We start from the raw sequence: 13,382 nt of genomic DNA, 5'->3' as shown, positions 1-13,382 counted from the left end.
CAGTGATGGAGCAGTATATTCTCTTTGAGAAGGGTCTAGTCCGGAGCGGAGCTCTTCTGGAATTTCAGCCTCAGATCCAGCCCTCTATCCAATCACATTACAGTCCAGACCCACCACGTTGCCAGGTCTACAGATATAGTGTTTTGCAGACATTAAATGATCAAGTGAACATAGTTAATGTTATATTTTACTGGGCCTAAAATGCCCCATGGCACTTCTAAAAAATATCCATGACCAGAAACTGAGTAAAATGAGAGGAAATATTGGCCTTGTGTGGCAGTTTAGAAGCAGCAACACTAGAAAACAGAGCCAGAGCTGGCTAAATTTATCTGTAAATGTTTTCCTTGCATAGGTAGATGTTATAGAGAAATGATGAACACTTTTCTGTGTAAATATGTTGATTATGACACGTTCTTCTTAGCTATTAAGTTTCAAAGTTCTTAAACTCGTTTCTTGCTTGTTCATCCAGTTTTCCTCAAACTGGCAACCTGGTCGAGCTTCAAGTCTGGGGAGGAGTGGGAGGAGGCAGACAGCTCTCTCCACTGTTTTGAAACTGTATATATATTATATATTATTATATTACAGATCACTCCATTAAATCTTATGTGTCTAATGCTTCAGCTCTCCCTGAAACTTCTAATTAAAATGTAATTAAATCTCCTTCTAAATATAATTTAAAAATCAACAAAACTACACTGATATATTATAATGAAGTAAAAAGAATGTTTTGCCCTGTCCAATTTGTCATATATATCACACTTTTTAACTTGATTAAACTGATTCAATTTTTTAATCTATATACATTACTAATATAACTTCCAATGTGTTGATTTTACATTCATTCTTTTATTTTACATTTAAATATCTATTAGTACAAGGTTCAATGTAGTTAATTGCCATTATAGCAGCAAATGTTTTTTTTATTATTCAAACGACAACTCTAGTAAGCTGTAAATGTATCTGTATAAGTTTGCCTCCCACATATTGTACATTATAAAAACCTGTTAACCTCATTTAGGTTCCCAGGTTTATTGTTTCAGACATAGAATATTTTGTCGAGAGAGTGTATATAATATATGAATCATAACATAACACCTGTTCTGTGTCCGTAAAAATTCATTGAGGTGAGGTCCACTTCTGCCCAGCGGATCATCCGGCACCATGAAGAGACCCCCTGCAAAACAATACTGCAGCAGTCTGCAGAGAGAGAAAAATAGGCCAGGTATGTTAAGGAGGAAAAGAGAATTACCACAAATGATAGTTATGGAATGACCATAGACCAAATGGGGGTGTTAAAGCAAAACATAACTCAACCATAAAAAACATTCATCAGTCATACTCAACCTTCAAATAATTCATTTTGATAAACATGATGAAATACAGTTTTTTTTTACATTTTAATAAATCAGTATTACTATGAACAATATAATAATTGTTTAAATATTCGTATTTCTATGTTTACCATTGCAAAAACTTGCTTGTGTTTAGAGCATGAAACAGCATCTTAAAACAAAGACCATATAAAAGCCAATTCTTCCCAGAATCTACTGGACCCTTTATTTCTATTGAACATCTGTTTCAACACCTTAAGTATTTGATTGTTTGGAAACATATTTACATTTACATATTTAGAAGCTACTGACCATTTTTACCAACAACTAACCTTTTCTTGATGATTTCCTTCCAGGCAACCGACTCATCCACAAGGTCTCTCATGTTGTCATTTGTTACAATCACTGCATCTGTTTGCTGTGCAAACTGTAGCATAATTCTGGGGGAAAAATTACTGCTTTAGAGGTTTACAGGCAGCAAATGTGAATTTTGGTTTTAACATGCTATGAAACACATTACAACATGTATTACGTATAACCATTTTTATAATAGATTTGTCACAGTACTGGTGTTAATGTTGTTTTGTGCACTTCCTTTGCATTTTCTCTACGATTTTTACATAATTTATGAATGGAAAACTATTCTATCTGTAGTGTTGTCACATGATTAAAATAATTCATTGCAGTTTTTCCACATTATATGTGCAGTTAATCACATATTTATGCTCATCAAATCATATAGAAAATAGTACCCAACACTATGTTTAAAGCTCACTTGCTTTTATGCATATAACCTACGAAATGTGGTCACAAATTAGGCACATGCAAGGAACTTTAATGTTGTTAAGTTACAAAAATGGGTTTGTTATTTCTTGTGTTTATTTATTGCTTGTCGTTTTATGTATTTTACCAAATTAGGTATATATGTCAAAAGATTTGTAACTATGAGAGGAAATAATAAATTATTCATTTTTAAAGTTTAACTGTCCTATTCTGAATACTTCTGCAATGAAAAAAATGACAAAAACTAATTCTGAAGCTTCTGAATTTAACACAAAGTATAAAAGTTGTATAGGAGTCAAAAAGGCTTTTCTACCTAGACGCCTGACTTTGCTTTTGTCAATGCCTAATTAATAATAACAAACTTCTTTTTACAGGTTCCATTCATTATAGAGAACATTTTTCCATTCTTTATTGAAACATGTTAAGGTACAGGCACATTAACCTGGGTAGGTCTAGGAAGAAAAAAAAGGATGCATGTAGCTCACATTTTTATACAGTGTTCAGGGGTGATAAGAATATTACCCTCCTTTTTTATACATTCCATGGGCTAAGTTGGATCCCAATAAAACCAAAAGCACCTTATTCCCCATGTACATATAAGGACTTCTGGTTTCCATTAGGTTCTTTCCAAATACGTTAAACATTGTTTACCACACACTATTAGGTTCAAACGAATGTTCATGTGTTTTTTAAAAAGGTTCCTTATCTATGTCCCAAGGTCATTCTATGCTTTCTGTGCTCCCCTTTCCTTCATCATATGAATTATGTTTTTGTTCTGCATTTTGTCCAACACCTGGGTGTTTTTCCACTCTCCAGTGGAGATGTTCTCCATTTGGGCCTAGTGATCCTTTTCCGCTTTTAGACAATTCTATAATTACATTTTAAAGCACAATAAAAACAGTATATATATTTTAAACCATTTAGACCTGACATAAAGGATACAAATCATACCAGTACAGAACAATTGTCTCAGACAAAGAGAGATAACTGAAAAACATTCAAAACACAAAATATACCTGTCATCGTAGCAGTTTATTCTCTGTCCTGTGACTTCTCTTGAAGGGGTTAAGGACAGGAGACCAAGATTCATGAGTTCTGTCATGAAGTGTTGTTCTTAAAATAAAATGTACTGTTAATACAAAGACCTACACAATTATCTGCTTCAAAACCATAATGGCAAGAGTATATACAGTCATGCAGTATTTATTACCTTTGATCTTTGGGTCTTTCTTCTGTCTCCACTGGGGGACAAACACTGTGATTTTGCGATGCCCTCTGTTCCAGAAGTACTGCACAGCCAGAGCTATCCCTCGACAAGAGAAAAATGTCCCCAGGCCGTGGCTTGTAGGAATTACAAAACAGAATCCATATTCATAATCATACCACACATCATGCTGTATAATATTATCTATACCACTGTACAATATATTTGTTAGCATGTATTTTTTGTTACCCTGAATGTAATGTAAATAGAAAGGGTTTTCTATATCTGCATTCAGTTGCATGCTTCTTAACTTCGCTCTTGTGTCCAACAAGTCCTCAAAACATTAGTAGCGTTGCCCACCACAGACCTAAAAACAGTACAAAGCATTATAAAGATTTCTTCTTACCTAATTGCCACATTGCTCCCATCAATGATGATTTGCCGCAGCCCTGAGTCACCAGGGTCATTTGGCAGGTGTAGAACAAAGGGTGTCTCCAAGCCTTCCAAGAAGCGCTGTGGTCCTGTGACTGCCCCTGCTTTGCTGGTTGGAGGGCCCTTAGTTTTGGTAGCTGGGGTTTCTGGTGGGGCAGTCATTTGCTCTTCTGAGGCATTGGGATGCTGTGGCAATGGATAAACTGGCTGAGGAGGCCCACACACTGCAGGACGGGTTGTATGAAATGGCTGTTTTTGAAAAGATGAAGGATGTTCTGGTTTGCCGGCCCAGTTCTTCGTGCCTGATTTTACATCCAGAACTTTTGGTTCTACAAGTTGTCTTTCTCTTCCACCTTCTGGAACTCCTCTGTAGATTTTAGATTTTTCTCCTATACTCTTCCTTATATTGTTCTCTCGCTTTGCTGGTTCAGGCTTTTCTCTATTGAAATCTTTTTCCCTCACATTCAGAAGAGCTGTTGTTTTTCTTTGTTGCTCATTCATTTCTTCTGCTTTCTTCCTCTCGTTGTCTTCTCTATTCTCCGGGTCTTTCATGCCCATTTTCTGCAGTTCACGAATAAGCTCGTGTGGTGTCAATTCAGGGAGGTTACTGTATACCTCAGCCACCTCGTCCTCTGTGTACCCACAGGTGGCAGCTGCCTTTTTCACCACACCTAGGACAAAGTCATCCTCTTCGGCTCCTGAAACCACATTCGGACTCAAACTTGCCTTCACTGCCTTACCAGGCAAAGCTGCATGATCCGAGACTTGAATATCAGATTTGGCTTGCTCTTGCTGTATTAAATCAAGGACTTTAGAGGCCTCTCTGGGTCCTGTACGAGCCAGAACTCTGCATACTACATCTTCATTGTAGCCCATTGCAGTGAAGAATTTCAGGAGGTGCTCATATTCCTCTTTGCTCCCTGTGGAAAGAAGGTTCTCCTCTTGCTGTACCTGTGGCTCTGACCCTCTTTGCTCCTCTGTATCATGGAATGCCCTTCCATACCATGTATGCATTTCTCTTACTTGGTCCTTTTCCGTTGCACACACTGGATGAGCCCCAGATCCCACATCTCCTTTGTAACTACGAAATAACTGAACTACAGACTCTCCTCTTATGCATGTTTCTTCTTTTATTGGGTCTCCGTTATCATAATTTCTGGGATCGTTGATGCCATAAGTGTTTGATTTAGTTGAGAAATTTGATTGAGATGTATTTGGTATATATGTTCCATTTGGTTTTAAAGTGAATGTGGAATTTCTAACAAACCCAGTTGTGGAATACTCCATAGATTTGCTGTCCATTGGCCTATCCATGCCCTCCTGCAGCTTCAGTAGTGTTTTACTGCTTGAAACTGAAGCAGAGTGCAACAAACTTGTGTCCACTCCTGACTGCTTAACCAAGTCCAAAAGGAATTCTTTAACCAGAACTGGAAGTACCAATAGATCCAGAGTATAACTGTCCTCCAGCCCCTCCACCAAGGATTTGAAGACCCGTCGTGAATCCAAACACTCCCCCGCTGCATCATTAATATGTTCCTGGCCATTCCTGTACTTATCTACCAAGTTGTTAATGAGGGAGTAGGCCTTTACCACAGACTCAGCCAAACCAGAGATGAGAAGACAACTTGAGGATGCAATCTGGGGAGGAGAGAACCAAGAGTAAAAGGAGGTTTTAAAGGTTTAGGATGAAAAAACCAACACAATTCCAAGAAGATGCTTTTGTAATATTCAGACACAGATTATATATCATAAAATCATCATTATACCAGTTAGTTCCGACCCTGCAATGTGATTGGCTGAGAAACATTCCAGGAGTGCCAACATTACACAATAATGGCAGTTTGACCGAAGTTCTTCAGGTATCACATATGCAAAATACATATAACCTAGCAATAACACCAGTGCCTACAAGACCATGCTGTGCCTGGACTTTTTTATCCAATGGGGAACAGGTTCATTTTCCATTCGTGCACCTTATTTTGAACAGATAATGTTCAAATTTATGGCGCAGTAGCCTCTGCTTTCTGATTTGTAAACAAAAGAAAATGGAAAATAAATGTGTGCATCTTTTTTCTCCACTGCTCTCATTTGCCAGCTCCGCAGCACAGCTTTGGAGCGATACTCTAAAATACTCAGTTTTAATTTAAACAGAAAGAACTTGGCATCGTTTAGTGTATGATATCACAAAGATCTGAATCCACTGTAAACAATGGTTAAACCATGCCATTTTACTGATTTTATGCATCTATCTTTGCTTCTGTCCTGACTTAGGTGGGCTTAACATCGCAGAAGTTAAAGATCCAGAATTCATTGAAAAGAGCAAAAAGGAATGTGTGACAGAATGGAACTATTTTTCCTTGCGGAAGGTTAATTAACAAATTTCCACTGTCTTCTTTGTCTTAAAACCTAATAATGCATGGTGATAATGAGCTGTGATATAATTGCAATACTACACTCGATGTTCATGCTATAATGTGAGATATTGGCACTGGTGTACAGATTTGTGCCAATATCTCACCTTATAGCACTCCCTCTCATGTATTATTGCGTAAATATTAGCAATCAAGCAAACTTTACTAAAAGAGGTAGGTAATCTATCATGATGCAACTTAGCTGTCAGTCTCAAAATGTGTATGACACCCAAACTGAAACTAGAAACAAACAGCAAGGGCTACAGGTTCTATGATCATATGACCTGATTAACATTACAAAATACAGGATGTTGTAGACCAGTTGAAGTATCCTGTCATGAATATAAACAGGGCAACATTACACAATGATAAAATGTCAGGGTCTATGAAGGATGGGGATTTCAGTGAAAGATGATAATGGAATTTTCATGGCAATAATACATTAGTTATTCAATTACACCAACTAAAAAGATGCATTCTGGGATATCTAACACTTTCAAGTCTACAGAAGTCAGGTTTCAATGCATTCTTGATAATACAGATGGAGCAAGAACACATCTGGGTCTTTGGACTGTATAGAGGTGGAATTTTTTAATGAAACCACACTTGGGCTGCGACTGATAATGTTTCCCAAGTCCACAAGTACATAAATACAGACATAAGTGTGTACAAAGTTGGAGGTCCACTAGTGTTTTGCACAGCGTTTTCTGGGTGGACCACTGTTGATTAAACAGAATTTTAGACAAAATGCCACATTTTAGCACTTTTCCATTCACAGTCCAATTTACATTTTTTTTCCTTCATTAGGTTCTTTTGTTATTTTGTTATTTTGTTATTGGGCTATTTGTTATTTGTTATAAATAAGATTAGTAAATCATTTTAATCCAGCACAGTGTCAACATTTTTAGCATAATCATTTTATATCAGGTTTATACTCATTATTATATCTCTCATAGGTGTTGGTAATATTTGTATTAGTTTGTTTTCCAGGATAAAAGTCTCTGTGAATTTAAAATCTGTTTGAGGAGATTAAAAATTAGTTATATCCTGTACAGGACAGCAATCTGAGTGGTCCGATGGAGGATCATCAGTGGTCTACAGTTAATGGTGTGCCAGCCTTTTTATGCCAGTGGACCGATATATTCTCACTGTCTGGGTTTATATTCTCTGTTTATTAAATCATTGCACTCATCTTAGCATATGATCTCCTTGTCTCCTTGTTTGCCCAAGTCCCCACATGACATATGCATGTATTTTCATTTAAACAGTCCAAGTTTTTTTTTTTATATATTTTTAAAATATTTACCATTTGAAATGTTACAATATATTAACCCCAATGTAAATATAACACTTTATTAGTAAGAAAACTAAGTTGAGATAACAAACTTAGTATGCATTTGTGTTTTGTTAATTGAAAAGAACATGAACAGCTGTGGGCGGCACGGTTGCACAGCAGGTAGTGTCGCAGTCACACGGCTCCAGGGACCTGGAGGTTGGGTGTTCAAGTCCTGCTCTGCGTGAATATCTGTGAGGAGTTTGGTGTGTTCTGCCTGTGTCCATAGGTGTGAATGTGTGAGTGAATGTGTCACACTGTGAAGGACTGACGCCCCCTCCAGGATGTGTTCCCACCTTGCGCCCAATGATTTCATGTAGGCTCCAGACCCACTGCAACCCTGAACTGGATAAGTGGTTACAGATAAAGAATGAATAAATGAATGAACCATCGTAACTCAGAATGTGAAATGATAGAAAAGCTAATTTACTATTATCTCAAATATTAGATCAACTGATTATGCCTTTCCTTACTTTATATTCACAGAGTTACACTGTCTTTAGCATGTCATAGTGGGACATATGGTGTACAGGATTGTTAGCCCCAGGTGGATCATCACCTTCCAGGCCACTAAAATCTTAACTTCTAGCATATGAACAACCCTACTGAATACTGTAGATTGTGGATGATACACTAATCAAGTGAGCTCTTGACAACATTTTCTTATCTATAACTCTGTAATATATTTAGAATTGATATTATTCATAACTGGGCAGCATGGTGGCGCAGCAGGTAGTATCGCAGTTACACAGCTCCAGGGACCTGAAGGTTGTGGGTTTGATTCCCGCTTCGGGTGACTGTCTGTGAGGAGTTGGTGTGTTCTCCCCGTGTCCGTGTGGGTTTCTTCCGGGTGCTCCGGTTTCTTCCCACAGTCCAAAAACACACATTGGTAGGTTGATTGGCGACTCAAAAAGTGACTGTATGTGTGTGTGTGTGTGTGTGTTGCCTTGTGAAGGACTGGCGCCCCCTCCAGGGTGTATTCCCGCCTTGCACCCAATGATTCCAGGTAGGCTCTGGACCCACCGTGACCCTGAATTGGATAAGCGGTTACAGATAATGTATGGATGGATTATTCATAACTGGACATCATGATATATTTGAACACACATCACCTAAAGCAGTGGTTCTCACTGCCCTGCACATTTTAGAGATTCTAAAAGTTGATACCTCTGCTCCCAAAACAGCCATTTATGGGCTAATTAAAAGCCCCTTCCAAAGTTGCAGGGTGTGATAGAGTGAGGAGAAAACTAACACATGCAGAGCATTATAGTTTGTTGTTGCTGTTGTTTTTATGTTTGATCGTTGTACTTAAATATGGTATTAATATATATTATGGTTCATGTCTTATGTATTTTGCATTCCATTCCATTTAAACAACGTTCAGCAGACATATATTGGCTTTCTTATCCTACCCTCAAATCCCAGTCATTATTTATAATTGAAATAATCTGTAGCAAATTTTTTATTTGAGTCTCAAATTTGTCCTGTAAGATGTGGTATACAGTGGGAGTTCAAAAAAGTGAGCAAGTAGATGGAGTCACATATTGTAAGAGAGAAAGGTGGGTACATTTGGGAAAGTTTCAGTGACTTCTTCCCCCAAGACCTGCCTTATATGTATTTTTCCTTCCGACCCATCACTAGACTTTAGGTAAAAAAAAATAATAATAGTAATGATCTAACCATCTGTATCAAACACCAGTTGTTTATATACTCACCACAATTTGTGCTGAGGTGCTCCTGATTAGCGAGTCAAGGAACACACCTTTGGCTCCACAGAATACACAGTGAAGAATTTCTGGAAATGGTACCTTCTTTTGGGTCTCCTGGTTCACTATGCCTTTTACAAAAAGCTGAGCAAAAAACAAGACATATGATATAAGTTCCCTGGACTGTATATATTGCAAGAAAATCCTAGAGATAACCATTTATGTAAAATACAACATTGGAATATGTGAAGACATTTCTACAAGACATAAAACACAACAAAATGATTAGTTTCTTAGAGGTTGCAATTATTGTTTTTTTTTTTTTTTTGAAGGGGGGGGTGAGGGTTTATTTTGTTTGTTTTTTAAGGCTAAGAAAATCTTTGAGCACATTTTAAAAAAGGCTAAACCACCAAAGTTCAATATTTTGGTGGACCAAGGACCAAAACACTGTCACTGTGGTGGTAACCTTTGGTTAGTTAACATAATTTCATCCTTTTGTCACTGTCCATTCAAAGACATGTATCACCAAAATAGAAAATTTACAGGAGAAGGAAAAAAATTCCTAAACTTGAATAGACATAAATGTAAACCGATTTTATTCCAAGTAATTTTATGAAGCATTTCTATTGGTTCATTCATCATTCAATTTTTACACAGTGTGAAGGACCACTGCTCTGTTCAAATGTAGTAAACTAAAAATGGAGATGCATGTTTTTGATTCGACAGCAACAATATTCTGTACTAATATCTATAATTGAATATATAATTTATTAAATATAATATAGTAATTATATTTGATTTATAATTTAAAATATCTTTTGTGTGTGTTGATGGCTATGTTTAAGATCTGATCAAAAGCTGAAATAAGTCCAAAAAAGCTCATGGCTGACACAAGCTCAGAAGAATTCTGAATGACTATGTAACAGTACAAAAAAAAGGAAAAAAATCACCTTTGCTGAGTCTACTTCTGTCTTCCTTCCTTTCAGCTGCAGCCAAATCTGTCCATCATGAGATGTATATGAATCTTCTCCCCCACCAATGCTCAGAGTCACACTAAAAACTCGCTCTACTTTTGTTTTCTGGTCCAATAGAGAGCCTCGCAGCACTCCAGGGCAGGTGAACTCATCCAGTATGTGCTGCTCCCCTTCTGGCTTTTTACTCAATCCTGTGTTGGCTGAGTGGGCCATGACAAATCTGGACTGTAGATGACAACTCTCAGGACTTACTAAAGTGTATCTGAAGGCGTGGAGAGACAATAATAGAAAATGGTAATATTAAAACTTGACTTTATAACAACTCTCAAATAAATATACTGAGAATAATAAGCCAAGTTAAATTTATTCAACGGAATACACCTTAAAGTGGCTTTCCAACTGAAAACTAGCATTTAGTGTTTTCTTAATGTAATATTCTATAGGAAAGCTTAGATTTCTGAAGAAGCCCATTTCTCTAGTTGTTGTTTACACCAGAAACATTAAGATTCCAAGCATGACAGATTTTATCCTATGTACAGTTATTCCTCCAGGCTTCACTGAATCATCTAGACAATGAGGTCATTAAGCAGTCAGAATGTATATTTTCCTCAATGTAAGGTGTGATTGAATTTGTTTATTGAAAGTATTCATAACCAATAGAGGTATTTTTAATCAGCAATAACCATGTATGGTTGTGTAACTGAAATTGTTTTATTCCTCAATTCTCTGTGTGAACAGCAGGCTTATGTGTGTGCGTGTGTTTCAAATAACAGCATATCGACACCTTCCGTTCAATCAATTCCTTTTGTCTCTGGGCCACAGAGAGGAGATAACCGAAACAAACTGTAGAGGGGGATGCACAGAATGCATCGGGAAAGGTGATTGATATGTAAAGAGAGTAAACAAATGGTAATTTGGCTTGTAGCCATACTGAGAATAGAATACATCGGAATGTGATTGATATGGAAAATGACACCTTATCAGTACCCCAAGCATACCAGCCAGTAGGGGTGGGTGATATGGCCCTAAAACAATATCACAATATTTCAGGTTATTTTGGCGATAACTATATTCTTGGCGATATGAACAGAACATTGAAAAATACTTTTATTAATTTTAAGAATAGACTATTGCAACAACATAAATGTTATATTAATATTAATTATATTAAATGAAATATATTTTGATATATATGAATAATATTAAATGGTTTTATTTTACTACAAATATAACAAATATACAAATAAATATTCAGAAGAAGCAACAAACAAAAACCTAAAGTCCAGAAAATGTAGTGTGTGCAAACAGCAAACGTACACAAATATACAAAAAGTAAACATAAACCTTCACAGTTAATAACAAAACAAATACAGAATAGTTGCTGTGCTGAGTCATTATGTAAACAAATCAGAATATCATGATTATCATGATATAATTTTTTTTTTTATTGTTCTAAAAAATATGATATTATCGCAAATGATACGACATGGCACAGCCCTACCGGCCAGCTTTATCAAGTGTGTCAATTAAGTAAGGTATCAATATCTGGTGTATTGTTGGATGTCACGCCCTTGCCCTGATTCGTTTGTTTCCTGGTAAGCCATGCGCTAGTAGCACATAGCTCTGTGATGTTTTTGTCCTGGTCTTCCCCTTAGCTCCGCCCTAGCCCCGCCTTGTGATCAGTGTCTCCACTTGTGTCTCCTTTGTTGCCCTGCCCTCTCCTTAACCTCCCCAGGTGTTTCTTGTCTGTGTTCTTATATTTAAGCCCCTTGTTGTCTTTGGTGGACATTACATTTCTGAACCAGTCTGGTCTGGTCTGGTCTGGTCTGTTCTGTCCTGTCTGTCTGTCTGTCTGTCTGTCTGTCTGTACCTCTTCAGTCAGTTCTTAATGATTCTATCCTAGTTCCTTGATTTTGTATATATTATGTTTTGTTTGTCTAATTTCTGTTTGTTTAGTCTTAGGCCTGTGTGTAGCTCCCTTGGTCTGTTTAGTTTCTTAATCCTGTCCAATAAAATTGTGTTTACATTTAATGTAAAATTTGTAGGACATTATTTTTGCTGGTAGAGTGTAGCAATATTCACATTGTTACTACTCAATGACTTTGTAATTGAGATGATTTTGTGACACTGTAGCTTATCCTGTATTCTTATTAAGTCTCAACTTATTAACATTAGTCAATGAGAGGTGTTTCTAAATCTATTTTTTTCCATTTGAAGTGCAGTAAGCTATCTCAAGAAGGAAGGTAAAGCTTTATCATTCCAAAGGGAATGTTTGAGTGAAGTACTCTTGTATTAGAAACAGTTCCTTACATGTCACTGTCTACAATAACAAAATAATTGCATACCTTAGCTTCATCTTGTTGGCAAGAGATAATTTTGTATTTTTTTAAATCCATAATTAGTGTAATAACCATACACTGGCAATCCCCTTTTTGATAATAATTACACAGATGTACCTCTGATACAGAGTAAAGTTTTATGGTTTTATAGAGATTGTATGCCTTTAAGTTACCCTCGGGTTATATTATAGAAGATTTCATAGTTTTAAAAATGTAGAAATTACCCTTTAGAGACTTCATACACCACTATGTGTACATATGCATATTTATAGCAGCTGTAGAAATAGTATTTTGTATTATTTAATTTTAGATTGGAATATAAAGGAGATCCCCAGAGAAAAGACGTGGATACATACGTTTTAATGAGGAATGCAGACCAGTAGGCTAACTAGATATTCAGTTTAATAAAAGAAAAATATTGACCTACCATGATCAGGTATGCTCCGAGAGACCGCAGGCTTTTTCACCTGTTGGTTTTTAAAGTTTCGATTACAGACTTTGGTCCTGTCTTCCGGGATCAACGAACAAATATCACCACCGTCTAAATCACCCAAAACAATGTTCGCAGCTTTGTGTTGAAAACGTTTGAATTGTAGGATTCGTTAAAGCGGTTTCGCACAATTAGTTGTCTGTTCTGGGTTAAAAACACGTCGTGTTCGCCATGAACGTGGGTTATTATTGTTGACAAAATGAAACTTAGGGAAACTCTGAGTAGGCGGAGCCACTACCTTAAAGAACCCACATGATGTGACCTACAAAACAACGCTGTTTTCAGACTCATTAAATCTGCAAATATCCCGCAATTGCATTTATATAAAAACGATTCATTTGGACAAAATGTGGCAGCGTGGAACTCAACTGTATTGAAA

The 13,382-nt window shown here is 36.7% G+C and overlaps 1 protein-coding gene and 1 long non-coding RNA gene across 2 annotated transcripts in view; one reads left to right on the top strand and one right to left on the bottom strand.

Annotated features, from left to right (window-relative positions):
* LOC136675266 (uncharacterized) overlaps nucleotides 1–2,219 on the top strand; it is a 2,871-nt gene extending 652 nt beyond the window's left edge. Inside the window, exons 2-3 of the long non-coding RNA XR_010796153.1 lie at nucleotides 1,125–1,222; nucleotides 1,688–2,219. This is a non-coding gene — a long non-coding RNA (uncharacterized lncRNA). The remainder of the gene's footprint in view (nucleotides 1–1,124; nucleotides 1,223–1,687) is intronic.
* khnyn (KH and NYN domain containing) overlaps nucleotides 1–13,169 on the bottom strand; it is a 14,862-nt gene extending 1,693 nt beyond the window's left edge. Inside the window, exons 1-8 of the mRNA XM_066651730.1 lie at nucleotides 12,941–13,169; nucleotides 10,151–10,436; nucleotides 9,210–9,344; nucleotides 3,725–5,388; nucleotides 3,325–3,455; nucleotides 3,131–3,227; nucleotides 1,664–1,771; nucleotides 1,096–1,197 (exon numbers count right to left, since the gene is read on the bottom strand). Of these exons, the coding sequence (XP_066507827.1) occupies nucleotides 1,096–1,197; nucleotides 1,664–1,771; nucleotides 3,131–3,227; nucleotides 3,325–3,455; nucleotides 3,725–5,388; nucleotides 9,210–9,344; nucleotides 10,151–10,387 (2,474 nt within the window). The 5' untranslated portion in view covers nucleotides 10,388–10,436; nucleotides 12,941–13,169. The remainder of the gene's footprint in view (nucleotides 1–1,095; nucleotides 1,198–1,663; nucleotides 1,772–3,130; nucleotides 3,228–3,324; nucleotides 3,456–3,724; nucleotides 5,389–9,209; nucleotides 9,345–10,150; nucleotides 10,437–12,940) is intronic.
* Between the last annotated feature and the right edge of the window lie 213 nt (nucleotides 13,170–13,382).

Source organism: Hoplias malabaricus, chromosome 2 (assembly GCF_029633855.1).
Source record: "Hoplias malabaricus isolate fHopMal1 chromosome 2, fHopMal1.hap1, whole genome shotgun sequence".
In the NCBI taxonomy this organism is placed as follows: domain Eukaryota; kingdom Metazoa; phylum Chordata; class Actinopteri; order Characiformes; family Erythrinidae; genus Hoplias; species Hoplias malabaricus.
Note: the sequence above shows the minus strand (reverse complement) of the source record. Positions and strands in the feature narration are given on the sequence as shown.